Genomic DNA, 24,332 nt, shown 5'->3' on the forward strand with positions numbered 1-24,332 from the left:
CTCTTTACTTGCAAACTCATACGATAAAAAACAAACGGAAATGTTGATTAAGTAATTGGACACATTATTGAACTACCTTAGTCTCATTTACTAAAAAACCTCTAAATAATACTTTTGTAAATACAGTCTAAGATAATTTAATCCCACACCACGTATGAATACTGAAGCGATAGGTACTCAAACTAGTTTATGTAGTCACCTGGTTCATTAGTATAACGTTAATTTGGTTATGATACACCACTACATATTATACAGGGTGTTAGGTAAATGGGTATATGAGCCGACACTAGCCCATGTTAACATGTGCATATAAATGGTATGGTGAAGTCAGAAAATTGATATCTTCATTTTTAATTATTTAAATTTTCATACAAATCGGATTTTATAAAATTTATTTTATATGAAAATAAAAAAAATTAAAATGATGATATCAAATTTATGACTTCACCATACCATTTATATGACCATGTTAACATGGGCTAGTGTCGGCTCATATACCCATTTACCTAACACCCTGTATACTGCGACTCATGATTCAAAGACAAGTGACTGAGTTGGTAATAATGTGCTATTGGCTACACAAGCACGAAATATAGTTACCGCGAATATTTACAAACAAAAAAAGTGTAAGAAGAAAATAAATAAAAATAAATTGTGACTAGACCAGATATAAGATTTTTTTCGTACGGGAAATAATTTTGGGCATAGAATGAAAATTGTGCTACATTAATATAAAGCCCATCCAATTCCGACGTACCACTGTCGAGTAGTAGTAGTGCGTGTGTCTATTTATTGAAGGTTGAGGCTGATTAATTAAACTCCCACGTAAGTCATTACAGTTAGAGCAGCGCTTAGGAAGTCGGAGGCGCTCCGCGAGGCGCGCTGGAGTTAGCAGGACGAGCGTTGTATGATGTAGCTATGTATAAGGATTAAGGTCACATAGAAAATACGGAAATTCTTAAACATAAACATTTGCTTGTGTCTCTTTTCGCAAATTAAATTTTAATAAAGTTTACTGTTGTTTGAAACGTTTCTTCTTTCTTGTTATTGATTGTTGCACATAATATTTTTCATATCACGTTTACTAAACGATAAACCTCCTGTCTCTCAGCCGGTGCAAGTACTTATGTTTGTTTTATTTTAAATAAAATGGGTCGCCATTATCTTGTTACTTCATTGAGCGCACTCGATGATAAGGAAGTGATTCATACAAACGTCTTGAATATCAATAAAGCAATAAATCAGAACAATGTTTTTGCGTAGCAAGGCCGCCGTCGGCATTGAACTCCGAATTAGTAGCCCGGTGAAAAGGTACCTATATCTGTTGTGTTGTGCATCTAATGAGTAGTCCGCGGGGGCGCGTAGGCGCGGCGGACAGCGCTCCACGGCGCCGGCGCCGCTCGTGTTTATTTTAGATTTTATATTATTTTAATCCGCGCCGAAGTGTGTCATATTTTTGTTAACCACAACTCTTACAATGATGAAACACGTGTGTGATTGTGAAACTTGTGCACCTTTTTCGTCCCATATTTGAGCTGGCATTTCGAACTCGAAAATGAAGGCATACCGCAATTTTAAGAAATGTAAGTCGCATAACAATACCTAAGTAAGTTGCATGGCTTTGTTTCGTGCTGATTTGTAAACAAATAAATTAGCGACATTACCGATGTTGACTGGGTCATGTCGCGTATACCTAAACGTTGTCGTGGAGCCGCTAACTAAATGAATGCACAGATTTAATTAACCTGTCTGGCTTTGAAAAGTATGTAACTGCTGTAAAGGTTTCGCGCACGAGCCAAAATGAACTTAGCCGCATACGGCTTACGATAGTTTTTCTTTTTTTTAGAATTGATTTTTATCCAAATTGGCTTATGTATATTTTGTGATTTTAAGGACCGAAACCTGCGTAACGTCTGTGTTAACACGGTGTTTACTAAAAGCTTGGTTTGTAAAGCCACTATTAATTAAATATCTGCTAACGAGCGCAGGGAGGAATATTAGAGTTTAGCTGAATATTAAATACGAAGCTATATCCTTTAGATACAAGTGGAACATAGGAGTTTTTATATGGACATAGACAAACGTAGAATGTAACAAGCTTTTCTCTCTTTTACTAATATAAAATTTGTGAGGCGGTCGTTTACAAAAATCTAAGGTCTCTTGAAACATTGTTTTTCACTTGAAGATATTAGCTTAATAATTCAAGTAGTCGAAAAATTTGTATTTTCTATTTGCAGTAATTAGAGCGCTACCGCTTTGTGAAGCAGATGACATTCAGACAGGTACTCTGCCGTTAATTGCTTTAATGAGCGCCGGGTTCGTTGCAAAGGGCGGTCTATATCGCCTTTCCGATTGAGGGTCGAAAAAATGCAATGATTTTTGTTTAAATAAAACAATAACCACAATAACATATTAAATACTTAGTACAAACCTACCTACTTATTGCAAAAAGTTGAGTTCTATAGAAATCTAGGTACAATTGACATTTAGTATGGAAATGTCATTTAGAACCAGTGAACCAGTGTTCATCCCGGGATTAACTTTTCGTAATAAGGCCCATAAAGACATAAAATACAATCACACATTCATTCTTAGAAAGCTTTCTCGCAACAAGGCTTCTACCGTAAAGAGTACGGTTGTAGCTTATCTGTACGTAAGAATACAATGTCGACATTGTACTCATAGAGGCTCGTACTTGCTAATTTAAAAGTTTGTACAATGTAGTTGCTATATTAAAAGGGTTTTCATACGACTTGATCATCCAATATAAAGAAGAACTAACAAAAGTCGAATTTATGACTAAATATTGACGTTCAGTTTGCGTCAGTGGTTTTGTGTCCTAGACGCTAAACCAAAGGTCGCGGGTTTGGGTAGAAATGTTACGACTTTTTACACGGGCGTCTCGCGTGTCTATTAATGTTTCTGTATGCTGAAACATTGAATAGCTACAGTGCAGGCTCTGCTTAGTGTTAGGCTCAATTAATTACTGTGCTGTGTGGAAGATTTTGCCTCCTAAAACATTAATACAAACAATTTTATCTCCTTACTACTACAGTTGAATCTATTTTAATAATATAAAACAAGATATACGTCAGTCTTTTCAGCGTCAAATGTCTTTTCATGTTTGCGTTAAAAGCTATTTATAAACTAAAACGTATATTTCACATATCCTTTGTAAGTATTATTTCAAGTGTTTACCAGACAAAGGATTAAACCGGGTTGAAATTCCGATGATGTCTATGAAAGTTTCAGTATTGTAAACATCGCGGGTATTATTATATTCTCATAAGCGAACACCGAGGAGATCGTACAGTCTGAGATTATGTAGTGGAAATGTTAGTTTTGCTTGCTGGTTAGTTGTAAACAATGTGAAGCACTCCGTAATATACGTACTCCGCCTGTTTTGACGGCTGGCCCACGCAAACTTCTGCTAATCAGCTATTTGATTTCTAATTTTAAGGGTCCTGTAGGAAATCTGGCATATCGGTATCAATTCATAGTTCATCATTTCTTACATTAGTAGGTAGATTATTCGTCAGTTTTCAGAGTTCAATTCCGTAATAGTTAAAAGCATGATATAGAATTTCAAAACAACAGCACCTAACTCCTACTCCTGCTAGGGACAAATCCTATTAAGTTGTATAGAGCTCTTTCGACATTATCGAAGGATTGGACAAAATATTAAATACTCGAGAATTCTAAAAGGCAGAACATGAAATCCAAATCAATTCGATTCGCATAGTGTCACTATCTACTAATGCCCAAAGTCATTTAATCAACATCATGAATAGGTACTTAGCGGTAATTGAAGTCCCCAGCCGCATTTGTCAGTCGCAATTTACGTCAGTATAGACTAATCTCAGAATGGGATGTTGATACGGCTCGCATGAATAGCTAGTCCAATCAACGTGCCGGAATTATGGGCTTGCTACTAATCAAATTTGTAGTAAGCAGGTATGATTGATAATTAGGACAGGATCCTGTACTATTTATTTATTTTAAATTAAAGAAAGTTTTCTCTTTTACATACGTGTAAATTTCCATCAAACATATTTTTAACTGTAACCGTTTAGTTACCAAATCAATCTACTTTGTATATTTTATAAGAATGTTTACATATTAAAATTGTAGTTCCCGCAACATCTTGATAATTCATACAGTCCATCCTTTCAATGGAAATCGTTTTATCTACATTGAATCATAAATTGTGACATTATAAACAAAAAAAAAACATAAAATAGACGAACACGGAGCTAGTACAGCGGAGAAGATACAAGCATCATCACACTCACGGGTGTAATCGTGACGCACACGGTCCGGAATTCAACCTTAACATTGCTGCAGATGAGCGTTGTACACGCCACGATTTAAATATAACTTCGCGTCTGTACAGATGTGGCGAACTCTCATTGAGATCATATCAATACAATATAGGCCGTATGCGGGTGCGGGAAGAGCGAGCGCCCGCACGCGCCACGTGATCCGCACTCGGCCACTGGGTTACTCGCGCCATATACAGCGGGAGTGTGCTGTAATCACAATTTTAAAAAATATATATTTGGCAATCGTCGACGCCGACAACTTTCCAACATCGTCCGTTCCTGCTTTTATGTCATGGCTGCTGATGCGGTCAACATGACAACACTTCTCACCGCTACATTTTCGACGGGCACAGGTGCCGATTGGATTCGATCGACTTTATTACTGGTTATCACATGTAGAGCTATCGCTTATGATAACATGTGAAATGCCTATCTACATACTTATTTTGTGATAAGTAATTATTGTAATTTTAATAAGAGACTTGTCAATCGGTCCCTAGTTTGAAACTAGTAAATATCACATAGCGTCCATAGAGCACGCACAACGCGTATATCTTAATGGAATATCCAACTACTTTTTCTCATATAAACGAGGTAAAATTTTTATTGTCTCGTTTTACTGTCTCGTGCCCAAGCCACGATTCTAAGAATGAGGATGCTACAACTATGTATTACATTCTTAGAGGCTTTTCGACCCCATGCCAAGGTGGATACAGTGACTATATCATGAGGAAATTATTCACCTCACCTAAATACACCTTTTAAGATTTACAAAACAGAGAGCAATCAACCAGTGTGTATTATTGACTATTGATTTGATGACATTTGCCGAGGTTATCGAAGCCGAGGGTGCATCAATTAATCCCGTCTCAATCCCCTCCCGGTAGTGGCGGGTGCTTGATACATCTCACTAAGCGGGTGTATGTGCTTATTGATCGTGTATCAGCCTCGAGTGGGGAATCCTCTCCACTCCTCTTAATTGACCCACGTTTTGAGTTTTCATGATTTAATTAGATACCCAAATTTAAATATGAGCTAATATTCGCATTGGGGATTATGTATGAATTAAATCCCGGAGCGGATTAACATTCATTTACTACTCTAATGATTTCGATAAATTTCCCAAATATACTAATGCAATCCTGATGGATTGCGACCGGGTCGATGACCAGTAAGCCTCATATTAATTACTGAGCCTGCATTTTCACTCGGACATTCTATTTCTAGTATAATAAACGACAAATAACCGGACGATACGAGCGCGCGTGGAAAATAGCGCCGTAATGCTAGGTTTGCGGCTGCACACAAAGCTGGCTCAATTGAGTGTGACGTCTATTGCATGCCGCGGCGATCCAGTGGCGGCCGGACACCTTGTTGGTACACCACAAATGTGTGACATATTTCGGATGTTCAATTAATACATTCCGGATTGTCACGTCGCGGTATTCACGTTACGGTCAAATGATTTCTACATTGCCGTGCTGTGATGTGACATCGACATTACAACGGCGAAGAACATAAGTTATTTATACCTGGAACTCTAGCTAGCTTAGTGAATATCTTAATGAGCAAGTTCATTAAATCTTATAAAGAAAAATTGTAATAACTTTCAGTAAAAGCATGCTCAAAGCCTTGCTAAGTGAATGAAGCAGAGATGCTCGCGGTATTATTGCGGATTGGTTCTCACTAATTCGCGCCAAGATTATTATCTAACGTTAGCAAAACTCCTGGCCGGTAAGATCTTCTTTATAGGTACGCTAATAGAACGTGTGGTTTATTTCCCACTTTGTACAGGTTTACAATATAAATGTCGGTGGTTTTGTTATGAAATAGGCATTACACATCTGGCAAAATAAACCGAGTTAAATAATTGGTCTCGATGCTGTCGAGTGGACTTTTATTACATGGATGAACTGAATGTATCTTGAATGGGTGTGAAACGGATACAACATGACAAGGAAATAACAATAGAGAAAGGGATTTCCGCACGTCCATATCAATTGGCTACAGATCGCGGTCGTCACGCTTTTACTTGGGCCACATGCCTGCGACCCTGCAATTACGCGCCTTCGTTTTCTTATTTCTCCTTTCGTAAAGATCTATGGACAATATGGACATCTATAGAATTAATCATCAATTTGCTTACTTCATCGGAATATTACCCGTTAGAGTCCCGTAGAAACCGAGTACGTCTGTTACATTTGTAATTAGAAAATTTCATGAGGTACCTATTATTCTGTAATTTACTAACTTCTGCCGCTAACTTATTTATTAAGAACTGAAATTTTAACATTTGACACATGCAGGTGTTTATTGAAATAGTTTGATGCAATATCTGTGTTGGGAGAAACGAATCGATTAGTCTCTAGAGCATTTGAAACTTAGATGCTTTCTAAATCGACCTTTAGCATTGAAAACTTTCTTAAGTTTTCCTTCGAAGTTTTGTTCTGAGAGATGATTTAAGATAATGTAAGCAGTTTACTTTATTTGTTCTAACTAAGATATTTGCTGAAAATATTCTGACGTCCGTGACTTCGATCGTATTTAAATTTTCACGGTTCCCCCTTAAGCAATCAGGGAATCGATAGGGCGGGCGGCTTCGTTTGAGAGTCGCGCCCGATGTCACGGAACACTGGCTCCTGCTCGCGCCGCCTTCCAACCTTAGGCACACCACACCACCTGCTCGAACACTCTAGTATTATTTTTAATCTTCACTCGACCAAAAAATAACTATGTACAGCACAGCGTCCCACGGAGCTAACTCATCTGTCGTACCTATCCAATATCAATAGATGAATCATTTTGTGTACTAAAATGTGATTTGTCCTAGCAAAAAAAGTCGAGTGTGGTGTAAAAACTTTAGGATTATATTTCATAGAGACTTGTTTGACATAGACAATTATATTGACGTGGGAGAGTATTGAGTGCCGTCTTAAAATCGTTTTTTTTTATCCACAACGAGGAAGCTCTTGGCCTGTATCTCACCTGATGGTAAGTGACGATCAGGCCGAAGGTGGAAGCGAGCTTGACCCGGAATCCTCAACCACGGAGGAACTGGCTATCTTACCTCTAACTGCCGGAACACAACAATGATATTAACATTGTCGTTATGGCGACAGACTTAGGTAAGATGGTGGTAGCTAGCCAGGCGAACTTAGAACAAGCCCTACCACCAACCAAACCGAACAGAAAAATCTGCCCCCACTGGGAATCGAACCCGGGACCTCTGCGTCTAAAGCAGGTGGTCTTACCACTAGACCACAGAGGCGGTTTAAGTGCAAGTATATAATGTTATGTTTATAAAATTGTAAACTAATGGCGGTATACTTGCGCGCACTTTGCACTTAAACAACTTTATTCCCTTTATTTACTTCAACTCATGGAGCATGCCTATAAATCTCGTTACGAACAATTTCCACTGCAATCACTCTAGAGTGCAGTTACTCTGATACATGGCCACTCATACAATTTGTTGCCATCGTAAGAGTCTATTACAACATAATGCAATCATAAACCTCTGGTAGAGCTAAATACATCACAGTACATACAAATGGGACGTGTCATATTTTCCGACTCATTGCAGGGGGCTTTTATTACCAGGGGTTTATTATATTTGGGCCGCCGGTTCACCCTTTTTCCGTAACATTTAGGCACGATTAAATTATCTTGATAAAAAATCTCAACTTTATGAATGGCCGCCCTACTATCTTTTATATCTTCGCACGGGGGAACTTTTTAAGCTTTTGACCTCTTGCTCGTACTGCGTTGACTTTTTTTTAAAAGATGTAACTCAAGGAACTGGAGCGGTATTTTTATGAGTCTGGCCTTAATTATTGAAACTTTTTGGTCATTTAATCATCTTCCAAAACTTGTACATAGTAGTAATACCTATGTATCATCTTATATACTAGACCTAGTTATAGCCACAACTCCGTAATTTACACCGTAAATTGACGTAATCCTGTTAGACCTTAAAACTGCCAGTAAATTATTGATTAAATGTTTTGAATTAGTTTTAATTTAATTGCCGCAATCATTTAAACGGGGTAACCTAACCAGAATAATACATCAGTCCTAACCGCGGTAATCCTTTGTCAATACGCCACCGCGCAGTCACGTACGGACGACGGCACAACAAGGTAAACATGGTATCTTATACAGTTGTGATAAGAGCGTTTTTGCAACAAAAAATGTGTAGTCTGTTGTGCTGTATTGTACCTTTCCGTCGCGTGGACATTAGTTATAGCTCAATGACCCAAACCAACCGGTCGTGCTACTGATAACAACTCCAATTAGTTACTGATGCGTAATCGATCAGACCGCTCACTCTTCACGTCTTCAGAAATGAATGTCTTCGTTACAACTAGCTAATCGTTCCTCTATCCTCCTCTACATCACCAAATATAAACAACAAATAAAACCTTCTGAGGAAATAGTTATTAAATTAATGACACAAAATCATTTTAGAAATGTTTATGTGGTTCAACAAGCCATGAAACATTATGTAAGTGCACACAAATATAGCAAAATCGCTGCTAGTTATTTTAATACCTCCGATACAAAACTCCGTACACGTGTTTATTCAAAAGTAGTCAACTGTTGGAAACTCCTGACAAGTTTAAAACTCGTGCACTGCTGAGTATTAGTTAAAATTGTCTAGTGAAAAAGTTCTAAGAGTTTGTACACGGGTAGGAAAGTCGGTCGATTATGTAGAGAGCGTTGTACTTATTGGTTTGAAATGTTAAATTCTACGTCAAGTGAGTAATTAGCAAAGCTTTTAATTAACTTCGAGAAACAAACATTGTTAACAGAGGTCTTCCGACTCAACAAGTTGCGCCGCGATCCCGCCTTGTCGTAACTTAATGTGTTGTGCATCGTTCGCTTAATAGTATTACCACGGCGCACGAACGCCACGTATACTAAGTAATGTGGTGGTGTTTAGTGCCATCGTGTTTCACTTCTCGACGTGGATTGTCGCTTTCGTCTCTTTTCAAACTTACACTGAGGTAATGTATAAAATTAAGGACTGGTTTTACCATCGTCGGATAACTTTTATCTGAAGAATAAACTTGTCATTTTGACATATTTCCCATATTGAAACAGTCAATGTGCCAGTTATACCAGGAGTTATTCTCGGATAAAAGTTTGGTCGAATCGGGCCTAAAGCATTTACTCGTACCTTTACAATATTCAAAACAAAGGCAACATTTTTTATGGATACAACTAGTTTTTGGAACTATCGGGTCAGGTTTATGAAAGTCAAGTTTCAGTATTCTTAATTTTAATTAGATTTTAACGTTAGCGAGACCTGTATTGAAAAACTTAACACACATGTAAACATAAACGCTGCTAGGGCACTATTTAAGTTGTGAGCCTCGACAACATAACGTGTTGTTAGACGACATCTAATACTTTTAATGAAAAGTTTGACATTTTTGACTACAACCTTATTCAAAACTTTTTATCATTTGAGCACGTTTTGTATTATTAACATTGAATTGAAAATTATCTTGACTACAAAAACCTGGAATTGACTTGCGGAAATTTTCGCGCGAAGATTTATTATGACTTTCGACGTGGTTAATCAATACAAAACTGAAGCGGTCAGCTAAATTTCACTTTTGGTGATAAAGATCTGTCCTTTACCATTGTAAAACGCTAGTTTAAGAAGTATAATACTGTATGTCATTGGCTCACCAGTGAACTTTGCGAAAGTCGTCCAAAATTACTTATAGTGGCTGAAAACATTGATGTTGTCAGAAAACTGGAAGAGAAACCTCGTCATGTGATATATCGTAGGATTGAGATAATCATAGGCATTAATTCCACTAGCAGTAACAAAATATTGTTTGACCATATTATGGTTAATACGTTTTTTTCTCGCTGGATGTCACACAATTTTTCAAACGCTCAATAGGACACTTGTGTCGTTTAGTCCTTGGAAAGGTTTGATAAATACGTTCAAAAAGCTTTAAAAGCCGTTTTTAAAATTGTGACAGTTGACGAATTAAGGATCTATGCATAATGATCCTGAAAATAAACAGCTATCGAATATGGAGGTGTTTTAAGATGAACCAATTCCAACAAAAGTCCCATGCGCTCGGAACACTTTGAAACTTACGGTCGCATATTTTTCCGAAATATCTGATTATATGACAGAAACGTCACTAAATAAATTTAGAATGGTTAATTCTTAATAGTAAACAGCCACATTTTTTTCAAAAGTCTTCAGTTTAATAAGGGAAACTGGCCAGCATAGTCGAATCGTCATTCGTGACGAAAATGTGAGCTTTTACACGTCTCGTCAAACAACTGACTATTTGAACACTCAAAATATGAAATAAACAGATCCAACGCTACAAAATTCTTGCTTGGAATCTAAACACTTCTTTTGGTCCCCATTATATTAAAATTAAATGCGTGAACAGCGATTTATGTAGCCAGAAGCAACTGTCGGTGCGGTCAAAAACCATGCTTTGGAGGTGCCTCAAGCTGAGTGGAAAAAATGCTATGAAAAGTGTTTCGGACACATTAAAAAGTACATAAATCATGAAAGACAATACCAATAAACGCAATCAATACCATTTTAATAATATACTACTTTGTTTTTATAGTTAGGCTCACAACTTAAATAGTGTCCCTATAACACACATGTTTGTGACAAATTAGTGACGAAAAGTTTGTTTGAAAAGTGTCACTTGCTCTAGCAAGCAATTTTATTTTATTAATTAATACGAAATATTATGGAGACAAATAACTAGGCATTCCTTTGATGTCAAGACTGATCCCCTTACAAACTGTAGTCCATGGTCTTGACAAGGTAATTAATATTACAATGTATTTTAATGACTAAACAAGCCTCGCATGCAGCAGCCTCGGAAATAGGTATTTGCGTGAACAATTTTGTGAGTTTGAGAATGATAATGTAATTTAGCTTAACTGAAATTACGTTTCTGCATTTTTTGGCATGAATTATAAAATTATGAAGTTTCAGCGGTGATGCTCCGCAATTTCCAGCGCGAAATATCCAATTAGTAGACGTAAACTCCGCGCACCTTCGCGGCATTGACAGCGCTCGACGGCCGTATTTCCGCCTGTTTCCGCTCCATTCTTCTCGGCTCGACTCGTTGATTTTCATGCGGCTGTGGTTTCTATCCTCTTTTATAGAGGTGGGGAATAGTAGGGCAACGAAGAGGAGAAAAAATATTTTCAACTTTAAGCCATACTGACCTCATTCAACGACGAAATGATGTACCCTATATTTTTATACTTGGCTGTACGTGAAGGGTGCTGTTATTTTGGTCAATCTGAAAAAAGAGTGCGATTCAGTATCCTGCCCTATATGTAGCTCTAGCTCTGGCCATTCCTGTAGATATCTCGTTTATTCTATCCTCGTCGGAATCCGCTTTATTTAACGTGCTATGAAAAGCTTTTCAATAAAACCTATCTGCTGTCTATTCAATAGGGTTTTAGATGGACGCTTTTATTTATCTGGTGTCAGGATGTAATTGGATGTCGTGTCATGTAAAATCTAGGTGACGAGAACAAAAGCCTGCCATGTGTGTTCTTAATTGCAGCGGTACAAAATATACAGCTCTTTGATCCACATTTCCCTGTGCCTAGCATAAAAGATAAACAGACTAGCTTAGTATGTGGTTGTTGAGAAGTATCGTAGGCATTAACGTATTGTTTCTTTTTGTGCAGACGCATCCAACTCGGACCCGGGCGCGAGTGTCACTGTGGCGAGCCCGGGAAAGCAACGCCGGGGCTTCAGCTCGTAAGTCTCTATTTACATTAAGGCTGAGTTGCACCACCTAACTTTGACCGTAACTTTGACGTTAATCGGTGTTTTTGTAAGGAGTTTGACGTTTGTTAAAGTTAAAGTAAAATGGTGCAACCCAGCTACAGTTTGGTCTATGTACACTACAGTCGGCAGCAGATCACAATTTCGTTTTTGTTGGAAAATAGAATTTATCACAAGACAGTATGTATATGTTACGGTTAATGTGATAAATGTGAAAATTATGAATAATCGCCGGTTATTATGAATAATTACCTCATGATTTGGTAAATGTGATTAATATGAGGTCATTTATGTGTGTATAAAACTAAATAGGCGGCTTAGGGGTGGCCCAAGGGCCACCCCCGCCGCACCTTAACCTATTTTTCACTTAAAACAAAACATTATGTTATGGGCATCATGGAAAAGTAATATTATGCAAGAAACATTCCAAACTCATTATGTCAAATTATATTAATATGATATCAAAACGTTCAAAAATTTTGGCTGTACAAGAGCACGTACACAAGATGTTGTTCTCTTTTATGATATTTGTTAGTACTAAGGTTGAATTATTAAATAATCACTGTTAAATGTTATTCATTTATCACTTTTACCGCGACTGTCGGTAATTATTCATAATAACCGGTTATTATTCATAATTTTCAATTTATCACATTAACCGTAACATATACATTAGACTATAATATGCTAAAGTGTGATGCTTGATGTGCCGCCGCCCTGTACTGCGTATTACACACACACACACACACACACACACACACACACACACACACACACACACACACACACACACACACACACACACATAAAATATTACATCTGAATGATGAAATTAATATTTTAGTTATTTACATAAAGAAGAATTGTATTTTCGACCAGTAAAAGCTCAATTGCGTCTCTCGCTTTAGATGAAATAAATATTCAATAACCTTCCGTCCTTCATAAATAGATCTATTTAAAACAGTTTTATCTGTGCACGTTGCTTCAAACAAATATTAGTACTGAAACGAGAACAAGAATACCTGTGCCGATTGCACATCATTATGTAATGTGCAACAAGCAAAAACAATTTCGTTATCTCATATCTTGGAGGCGATTTGTCGTATCGTTAGTCATGTTTTTTATCTTGATTCTTGTGTTATATTTAATTTGTGCGCGATAAGCAGTCAGTCGTCGGTCGGGCGGGTCGCACGCGCAGCCCGGCATGCAGCGAGAGAGGCACGCGCGAGCGCCCTGCGGCGCGGACGGCTGCTGCCGCTTCATCAGGTCTCATAGCACCTCACGTTTCCTCAGTCCTCAATCACTATGAGTGTTGCGTTGAACAATACCAAATTGTTCGTATGCTTGAGGAAAACCTACGCAATTCCATTCAAATTTACGACCATATAAAAAGCGAAGCATTCATGGTCATGTACGGTGTGCAAAAAGATTTGTAAAACAAAAAAAACGTTTTTTCTTGTAGTGGAAAAAGTTTAGGTGTGACTAAATATCAACCAACGACTGTGACACTCCACATGGAATTCGCTTATTATTTAGTTTAATTTCGATCTGATTTTATTTAGAGTAGTTACGTTATTTCTTATTTAATACCTACTTAGTTTAACTAACATGTAGTACACGTACCTACCTACGATACTGTTTGTTGATTTTCAAGCCAGAATCTTTAAAGTTTCTTAAAACAAAATAACACTTTATAAACTTACGACAGCTTTTATATTCATGACTTGTAACCAAATAATCTGTTTAGCTAATGTCTACTAAATAAAATTTTCTGATATCTGTAACTTTCTATGTAATTACGTCATCCAATCATTACAATCATTGATTTCTGATAAGCTAACAACTTTAGATTAAAATTCCAACGTTTATTTTATTTCAGCCAATTAAAATTTTCAGACCCAAACAACTCTATTACGCAATAATTTTATTGGGTGTATTTTACGTCTTCTCCCGTTAAGCTGTCTGTCACCGTTTTGTCGCTCGTGCCGTTTGCCCGCGGCAGACTGGGCCATCGATCTCCTATCGCCGTATAATTGGGAACTCATACTTTGTGTATCACCTACATTTTTATGTCGCGTTTGCGTGTTGCCATATTCAAATTATCACTGTAATCTTAGCAACGATATCGCTCTACTACAACTCAATTATTAGCTCCTTCGACGTAGATAACAGATAACAGTATTTGTGCAGCGTATTTATTTGCAAGCCGGAGGTGCGAGCGCTCACGCCGTCCGTCCAGCGAGCCGCGAGTTTGAGTGATGTGGAGCAACAACTGTGCTAGTCAGTTTCGTAGTTTCAATAATTATGTGGAGTCAAGTGGTTTTCTCGAAGTAAGTCTGGTTTGTTTTTGTTTGTTACGCAACATGCGCAGCCGGCCGGCGGACGATTCATTATAAGTGTTTTTGTTACCGACCGACCGCAATGCGGTGGCGGGTCCTTGGCTCGATGACGACCGATTACTTGTCTCTACATCTAAGATAAAAACTAAATTAATTGTAATCTCTTGCTTTTCGTTGTAAGGTATGCTAGAGTTACTGAGAGTATGTTATTTTATCTTTCAAGTTGGTTATTATAAGACTCAATTACACCAATGTAACAGTCTTGTTCGAAGGAGGAAGACCCGTAGGTAGTCTCTACTTACATCATTATAATTTTGTAATAAAGCCTTAAACACTTGCCTATAGTATTCAGAATTGAGTTACAAAGATTTTTGAAAACATACAAGTAAAAGAGACTCTAAATCTTGCTTTTGAATTTACTGTTTAGTGTTTTGGTTTGTCTCAATTGTCCTTGACGCAAACAGTTCCGCAGTCCGCTTACTTTTGCCAAGCGAACGGAACACGGCAAATGGCGGGATTGCGTACGTCTGACTCGGCTTTATTGATGCTCGGAAGTGTCTGTGTACCGCCGAGTTCCCTTTGCCCCCAAGCTTAGCGTTTACACCAGTTGCAATTGTTAATTGGAACCCCTACTAAATGCTCGCTAATCGTTCTGGAAATGTACGTGCATTATTGCAATTGCAGAGTTAGTCTGCTTGAACGTTGATTTATACAGGTCCTTAGATCGATAAGTAAGCACGCTAAGTTGTTAAGGACATCATTTTTTCGGATTTATGGCCTCTGAATATTACAACAAGCCTTATCTACAATACAAATCACGAAGATTAATGCTGAATATGTCCTTCAGTTTAATTTATACTTCTAGTCTAATTATAATTACTCTGTCAAGTTGCTAACCCTACCCTCTTAGTGTTAGCGCTATACATCAGCCAATGTGGTTTATGTATCTGATTACGCAGTGAAACTGTAGTACACTGTCATTCGTGGTCGCGATGGCGAAGGCCCGATCAAAAACCTTTAATTAACACTCATAACAAGGTACAAATTACAATGATCCAAAATTATGTGTTATTATTACATTTTCTTAACAGATAAAAACATGATATTTTGCAGACGAAAATTCGTGGCAGAATAAGCTTTTATGTAGGTACTCGAAAGTCTCTTCAAACTCCTTATTATCTAATCACAATTTTACGTTAACGGGCATTTACTGTAGTAGATATGAGACATTAAGTTAAGAATCCTTACGAGTTCTATTACGAGTATTGTACCTACCTAAAAGCTTCGGGAAAACCGAGTGGCCGACTGGCATTCTCCTCGAAATAGAACCCACCTAAGTGAATTGATTGATCGCTTAATTTGTATTCAGCTCCTCGCGGCGACGACCCTTAGCTCATCTTAAAGGGTTTGAGTAACCTACTTCGTGGGATATGCAATTTGTTACTATCTACTGTTGACGAATAGACAATTAAACGCTAATGTATATGTCAACGTGAAATTGTGAACTCTGTCAGTTTATAATACAGGGTGTTTGGCGCATCGTGTGCCAAAATGGTTTGGCGGATAGAATGGGTCATTTCCTATATTTTCAGCCCCCATAACACGTTCCATGTCAGGCGGCTACTTTTATATTAAGTTTTTTAGTAATTTCACCAAAATACCCAAATCGCATCATTTAATTTCGATTTAAAAAAAAACTACTAAGCGTAGCCTCAAAGTAAATATTTTGTTTTGACGTGCATTGATATAGGGTTGCATCAAATCTAAATTTACTGGCAAATATCATCTAGTTTTTTTTTAATTCAGCTTTGAACTTTTCCTAAAAGTTAAAAATGGACTGAACATTTAAGTTTACATGGCTATAAATTTTTTTTTAAAAGAGATAGCGATCTTCGGATTTTATCAAAACTTCTCTAGTCTATCCCCATTCAAACGGTATACTAATCTTGTTTAAATAATAACAACAACTTCACAAATTCCCTAAATTAGTGCATTGACTCTATTCGGACTGATTTGTGAAATTTGTGTTTATAGCCCCTTTTTGTGTGAATAACACGTTAAATACCTACAGGTAAAAAATATTTATCTTATGCAATGTAAAAAACCTTTTCCCTATCGTTTTTCAATGTGGATTTCTTGAAATTAAAGACGAAAATAATTATTTTGATCGTTTATTAATTATTACAAATTTTGTTCAAAATGTCCGCCTCGGCAACGTATACACTAAGTAACGACATCTTCTTCTAATTTAGACTGGCCCTATACAGTGGCCTGCACGTTCCCCAGACCTAACTCCGTTAGATTTTTACGTCTGGGGACGAGGTAATGAACTGGTGTACGTAACGGAAGTTCAAACATTAGAAGAACTACAACAACGAATAGAAAACGCCTTTATAGTAATAAAAAGAGAAATGAGGCTGCATACGACAACAGTCGAAGATGTCGTTAGTGTATACGTTGCCGAGGCGGACATTTTGAACAAAATTTGTAATAATTAATAAACGATCAAAATAATTATTTTCGTCTTTAATTTCAAGAAATCCACATTGAAAAACGATAGAGAAAAGGTTTTTTACATTGCATAAGATAAATATTTTTTACCTGTAGGTATTTAACGTGTTATTCACACAAAAAGGGGCTATAAACACAAATTTCGCAAATCAGTCCGAATAGAGTCAATGCACTAATTTAGGGAATTTGTGAAGTTGTTGTTATTATTTAAACAAGATTAGTATACCGTTTGAATGGGGATAGACTAGAGAAGTTTTGATAAAATCCGAAGATCGCTATCTCTTTTAAAAAAAATTTATAGCCATGTAAACTTAAATGTTCAGTCCATTTTTAACTTTTCGGAAAAGTTCAAAGCTGAATTAAAAAAAAACTAGATGATATTTGCCAGTAAATTTAGATTTGATGCAACCCTATGTCAATGCACGTCAAAACAAAATATTTACTTTGAGGCTACGCTTAGTAGTTTTTTTTTAAATCGAAATTAAATGATGCGATTTGGGTATTTTGGTGAAATTACTAAAAAACTTAATATAAAAGTAGCCCGCCTGACATGGAACGTGTTATGGGGGCTGAAAATATAGGAAATGACCCATTCTATCCGCCAAATCATTTTGGCACACGATGCGCCAAACACCCTGTATAACGCGTTAGATTGTAAACTAACAGTCGGTTAGGTTAGGTTAGATTGTAATTTAACTACGTCAGATTATAATCTGACGGAATTCACAATTTTACGGTGACATCTACATACAAAGGACGTATTCAATTACTTTTCTTAAATAGTAGTAGTAGACGAAAACGACGCTAGTTTTTGTATCACTATAATAGTAAGCAACTGGTAGTAGGTACGCTAACAGCTTGGTATTGTGGGGTCGTGTGACTGAACTCGATTAATAATATAGCAGTTGTGCTGTTTATACCGAGCCCGAGTTACTTTATTAGTTTACCAGCATAGTTGCCATCGGGAAATCTCGAAGTAACAGGCATGACATCATAATTTATGCAGTGTTTAACATCGGAGAATGCGTTAATATTGTAGTACCGAAATGTAGCAAGTTATTATATTGATATCTAAGGAATTTAAGGGGAACTTACTTCATTAGGAAGTTATTTATATTAGAAAGGCTTGACTGTGGATGTCTTGGCTGCTATGCACAATGGCACGCAATCCAATTAATCCCTAATTCAATGGCCAGCGGTTGTGGCGAGCGCTGCATGGCTCACAAAAACACGAAAGCGAACAATGAAATATCAAATACACTGCAAATTCAATTACGACGCAAAACTGATAGAAAAATAGTAGCAAATATTTTTCTCGTTTGTCGTTCTCTTTTGTTCACCGTATTCCAGTTGTAATATCCAGTTAAATAGGGATTGCAATTTGATAATACCACTTCGAGTAATGTTGACAATGAATATTTTTTTATTGCAACTAAATACAAAGAAGATGTGGATTACAGTGAATACATTCTTACGAATGTTTAACAGTCAATTAATTTTGAAGTTGCTATAGTTTCAAAAAAGATACATTTTAATTTTCTATTCTTCTTTAGGCGGCGCTGGCTGGGCCTCCGGAAACCTTCCCAGGGAAAGGAAAAAGCTCCAAGTGGAGCTCAGTCCCCGGCTACGGCGGACAAACCATCACTCAAGAAAATACCATCAGACAGAAAGCTTAAGGTAAGAAGTTATACATTCGCTGCCTTCGACTTTAGCTCGTAGGACCGTCATTTTTATACTGACTACATTCGATCAGCACACGACTTATAGACAATACTTATTTACGAGTCTATCGCCCGTATTCACAAACTATGAGGTCTCACAGTGTGGACGTACAGGGTGACACGTACCATTCACAGAGCTCTATTCAAAGCTGTGCGTTCGATTTGCTGCTTCACTTAAACAAGCATCGTTTGTGAATACGGGCGTATGCAATGATACTAATAATGAACCAGTTTATAGACGCTAATCATAGAAGTTACCTTATGCCTACTCTGAAAGTCGTATAAGAAATGGAAAGCGATACTCATACACCGATTGATTGACGTTTCATTTTGAATAGAAAATGATCCTCCCTCGTGATGAGCGAAAGTATTTCCATAACAAGTTGAAATGTACACCGGCGTAGCAACGGCTAATCCCAATCCCAACTAATATTATAAATGCGAAAGTAACTCTGTCTGTCTGTCTGTCTGTCTGTCTGTCTGTCTGTCTGTCTGTCTGTCTCTCTGTCTGTCTGTCTGTCTGTCTGTTACGCTTTCCCGCTTAAACCTCGCAACCGATTTTGATGAAATTTGGCATAGAGATAGTTTGAGTCCCGGGAAAGAACATAGGATAGTTTTTATCCCGGTTTTTGAAACAGGGACGCGCGCGATAAAGTTTTTCTGTGACAGACAAAATTCCACGCGGGCGAAGCCGCGGGCAGAAAGCTAGTTAAGTATACATATCGTCTGGTTTTTCCGACCAGGACCTTCATATGAAATTATTATTAATTATTAATGTAAATAAATTACAAGAGGTTCGTCAATGTTTTGTCTTTGCAGCGCTTAGAACTTTCTTTAAAAGTGCTGTTCACTTTGTAAATTATGTTACTCGTACATCGCCTCGCGCTCCGCTTTAAATTTTTTTAAGTGCAGTACCATCTAACAGTGACCTATATTCTGACGTTTCTCACTCTCAAACTTAATTAGAACTCGTAACAATTTACAACATTTTAGACAACACTTGAGCAGATGAATTTGAAATTGCTAAAGTATTTTACGTCGCTTTACTTAGATTATGTCGTAAGTTAAGTATAACATAATGATGGTTGCTAGTTAATTAACATGTAAACATGTATTCAGAATTTAGCAGCAAAATTATGTTTATTTATTTCACTAAGTCTACCGACTAATTACTTATTTTAATAGAAGGATAAAAGGATATAAGGCGATAATAGACCAACGTCTGTGTCAGACTGCTAATTCGAGTTTCGAGGAACGCTACTTCAATCTCTGTTGACTATTTTAATGAAAACGTAGTGTAGGCAGGCAAACGTAGTGTATCTGTGGACCGGACGATCTGGTAAAGGTAGTCACCACCTAGATTCGAGGTGTGCGGGACGGGTATTTTGTCCAGCAGTGGAAAAAAATTGGTTGACGACGCGATAGTTTATTTTTGTGAGTTTTCAAGGGAATCTAATGTATTGTTTGCATAACAGTTGGGCTACACCGACGGCGAGCGCGCCGATGAAGGCGAGGGCAGCCACAACGCTGCCGCCGCGCTAGAGGAGGTGGAAGACGACGCCGCCGCGCTAGAGCTGCCGCCGCCCATGAAGCCCATACAGGTAAGCTTATGAACACTTAATAAGTGCTATATTACAATGATAACATGCTGCGTGATGTCAAATCTTAACTTCGAACTCCTCCTATATTATTCTGATTAATTTCGTTGCGGGTTCAGTGACATTTTAACTTTCTCTCGGGACAAACTTGACCTTCACTGGTTTGGTTTTTATTGGCGGTCAAGCTGTAGATCGTGGCTACACAGGAGTTGCAACGGTGGGATCGAGAGGTGGGAATAGTCCCGTACGCTGCGTGATGTGGTGTTGACTGTACCCCTAGATATGCTGTCCTGAACAAAGAAAACCTCAGTCATGACTTTACAGCCGTTAAGTATACAGTAGATATCGAGCGAGAGCAGCACAGATGCTGCGAGGCTTGTAATGGTTGCAGTCGACCGATAAAACTTTTTTTATTTACACGAACTTTTAGTTTAGGTGACCGGAGCGTTCCCACGAAATGACACCATTTAAATTCTAATTAGCAGTTTTTGTTGCTCCACTACAGAGTTGGCAAGAGCGCACGTACAAAGTTGTAAGCCACAAAACTGTGATCGCGCTCTAGCCACGTTGCCCAAAATATCATACGTTCTTGAATGGGCTTAACATCTAACCTGACGAATGTATCAATATTATACAAGGTATTACTATAAAGTACTTTTAGTCCTTTTCAATACGTATTAAACCAATACTTGAGTTAACGAAACCAACTTAATCCAAATACCTACTGCTGTGTTAGTTTATTATTAATATCTTGAAGAACGCAATAATACCCGATATGAGTTTCTCTCCGACCCGTTCAGTGTAGTGGAAGTTATTGACTGGCTCGATTTACGAGCCACATGAATTAAAGCTTTGACCAGATCAAACAACTCTGAGGCACATTTAGAATAAATAAAGTAATGCTAAATTGGGGGTCATTGTAAACTCCGAAGTCCTAATGTATGCTAAGTCTAATTAGAACAAAATTTCGAGTCAAAAAGATGTTCTTAATTCCTCAGTAATTTTTTCTTGTCACTCGTTTCTCCAACAAGAGGGAAATACTTCTGAACGTGAAGATAGGATCAAATTTACAATGTATCCAAATAATCACTCTTAAGTTGATCCAATTTGTCCGACATAATATTTGAGAGACTGAGTTTGTAGTCCGCCCGAGGCGTCAAGACGACCCGCGAAGGTGAGGAGGGAGGGGTAAATAGGCTTTCCTGGTTGCCGTACTTCGTTACGAGCGAGTGATGGCACGGGCGCGGGTTACGTCAGCTCGTCACCAGTCACAGATTAACGACTCATTCACATGTCTGATTGCCTCTCCCGCCGGCGTGGCCTGCTGGCATGACAACGCTCTTTTATATTCCACTTCGTGTTTCTACATATGCGTTTAAATCTTTCGACATCATATTACCCCAAGGTTTACTCTTCCAGGATAGTGTCACTTATTATTACGCAGTTATTGTGACGACCATGAGCTTCATGTTCATAAATAATGTATGATTTGTTTCGTAGGACCCGCAGGCCGTCCTCCAGGCCCCCGCGCAACCAGCTGCGGCATCGAATCCGTCACGAGTAAGTGGAATAAAACTAACTTTATTTAACCCTAATTATTTACTTGCTATTCGTACCTAAAACCAATAATTTTCAGACTTCTAACTAATATTAATTGTGACTAACTCTGGGATCTCAGGGCTGTATCACAGATACTCAGGTGACATGTTGGTTCAATTTTCAGGCATCATTATCGCTGGAGGCTTTGGATAGTAACGGCGGCCCGGCCGATATTGCCGAGATAGAGCAAATCGTTAAGGAAAAAATGGTTCGGTTCAAAAATAATGCATGTAGTGTGTGCATGTGATTTGTAACCTCGTTCAGCGTGTGGTAGATCGGATTGCTTTTTCGTTTGCCAGTTGATATTGTGTACGTCTCAGCGGATACCGTAAGCCAAACATTTGTTGCTTGTTTTTTTTTTTGTTTGTGTGAACATCGCCAGTATTTCGAAAAAGGTTTTTGCGTTTTTGTCTTATCGTACCGTAACGTTTGTTGTTTAGATGCAAAAGTTTTTTAATATTGTTGCACTGCGGTAATATACTGCTGTAAACTTAGTTTTCCTGCTTACACTTCACGAAGGTTTCACCAGTTGATGAGGGCAAGTTAGTAGGGGATAACTTTTGAGTGAGCTTGCGACGTTATAGCCCGCCGCAGGCGTCGCGAGCACGCGCGGAACTTTCCGACTCGGGCGAGTGTGGTGTGCCTTTTTACGGCGCTCGCAGCACTCTGTGCCGGGCGTTTACTATCACGACTTTACTCGTTCCGCGGCTTCGCAAACAACACATACATTAAGTGAGCTTTCCGCCGCATGATTGCTGAATTTCATTCAGCGCGCTTACCTATAACACCATTAAATCACCTCAGTATTATCAAATCGCTTATTCAATTATCGTGTCATGATTAGAGTGCCTATATGTATTTATGTAAGTAAAGTAGGTATTATTACATGTTGGGTTACTAGCTTTAAAAATGGGGTTTTCCAGGAAACAAAAATCACAATGAATCAGTGAGCCATCAATTGTAAATCTGGAGCTAAAATCGTACCGCTCCGTTTAGAACAAAACACTCTTTATTCTACTCAGGAATGTATCCAGTATTCAACCGAAGGAGCTTAACCGAATGATTTAATTATCCAAATAGAATCGTCTGTGTCTGTATTCAGCCAGATTCATGGAACTAATGATATCCGAGATTATAATATAGCTTAATAACGATCTACTTCAAGAATGTTCTTTGCGAAGTCTTACACAGTGAGACGCCTATAGGAGATTTGCTAATTGATTGCGTTGTCTTAAGCCTACCAACGAGTTGTACATTTAAATTGTGATGTAAAACCTTGCAAAATACGTGTTAATCATGTTAAGCGCAGTGCTTTACATTAATTGAAATATAAGATGCCGTCTTTAATCAGCTTGACATCAATATATTCCTATGAACTCAAATTCAGATTCAAGTTTGCGTTATTTCCATAAAATGTAAAGTTTCGCTTTTCGAAGTAACGCTAGAGATTCGTAAAAAATATAACCTTTATACCTATTTCAAATACTTTTGTAAAAGCTCCCGGAATCTTAAATGTCGAGGAGGGTTATTTCCGGTCATCGGGTGAATAATAAAACAACCTCACCTTTACGTTTTAGAATACACGAGTCCAGTGTAGGAATAAACTCATTAAACAACTTTAAACCTCTAAAGAGCAGCGAACATAGTTGCCGCTTTGAACCTTACCAGCTTGTGTTAAAGTTGTGATAATTGAAAGCTGCTTTCCGTGAAGGGTTGGAGTGGAGTAAAAAAGATTTGCTATACTGGATGCGGTCTGCGGTCAGGTCAAAGTGAACGCAGCCCGCATCGTGTAAGGTCAGGGGTGCGGGTAACACAATCGGGCGATCGTGACAAGGAAATTAGTCAGCGGTCCGGCTTGCGTTCCTTGCGCGGTTTTATCGCATCAGTACAAAATGTGTATACGTAGAGACCACAGAACGCATCCAGTGTGGCAAATCCTAACACGTGGGTGTAGGCAGAATGTTTTACGGATATTTGTGGATTGGCAGGAACAACATGGGTGCCCTAACGCGTCGGCTTCGGGCCGGCACGAGGAGGAACAGGTGTCCGAAGAGAGCTACGAGGCCATGCTGAAGAAGCGCGAGTATGTGCTACGAGAGCTGGTGGATACTGAGGACATCTACGTCAGCGACCTGCGCCTCGTCTGCGAGGGGTACATCAAGCACTTCCAGGTAGGAAACGATCAAATTACTTCTTGTTTCTACTGTCAAAGGTGGTAGAACCACTTTCATAAATAAAACACTGGATACTTGACTTGCACTTATATTACCTCCAGCGCGCCACGATACGCTAATGTAATGTTTGCTGACGTTAATACTACTCAGTGCTGTGGAGAAACTATTAGATTATTGTGAGAACATTGCTATGCTACGCTGTGATACTCTAGGTGTTTTCTTTGTAAAATAGCTGTCTAGTATCGATACTTAGTTGGGGAATGA

At 38.1% G+C, this 24,332-nt stretch overlaps 1 protein-coding gene and 1 non-coding gene across 2 annotated transcripts in view; one reads left to right on the plus strand and one right to left on the minus strand.

The window, feature by feature from the left end:
- LOC114361064 (kalirin-like) overlaps window positions 1–24,113 on the plus strand; it is a 92,015-nt gene extending 67,902 nt beyond the window's left edge. Inside the window, exons 16-21 of the mRNA XM_028315983.1 lie at window positions 12,027–12,099; window positions 18,530–18,653; window positions 20,173–20,298; window positions 21,796–21,855; window positions 22,019–22,102; window positions 23,883–24,113. Of these exons, the coding sequence (XP_028171784.1) occupies window positions 12,027–12,099; window positions 18,530–18,653; window positions 20,173–20,298; window positions 21,796–21,855; window positions 22,019–22,102; window positions 23,883–24,113 (698 nt within the window). The remainder of the gene's footprint in view (window positions 1–12,026; window positions 12,100–18,529; window positions 18,654–20,172; window positions 20,299–21,795; window positions 21,856–22,018; window positions 22,103–23,882) is intronic.
- On the minus strand, window positions 7,519–7,590 carry TRNAL-UAG (transfer RNA leucine (anticodon UAG)). Its single transcript has one exon. It is a non-coding gene; the product is annotated as a tRNA-Leu (tRNA).
- Window positions 24,114–24,332: the final 219 nt, after the last annotated feature.

This window comes from Ostrinia furnacalis, unplaced genomic scaffold (assembly GCF_004193835.3).
Source record: "Ostrinia furnacalis isolate ACB-3 unplaced genomic scaffold, ASM419383v2 OfSCF5400, whole genome shotgun sequence".
NCBI lineage: Eukaryota > Metazoa > Arthropoda > Insecta > Lepidoptera > Crambidae > Ostrinia > Ostrinia furnacalis.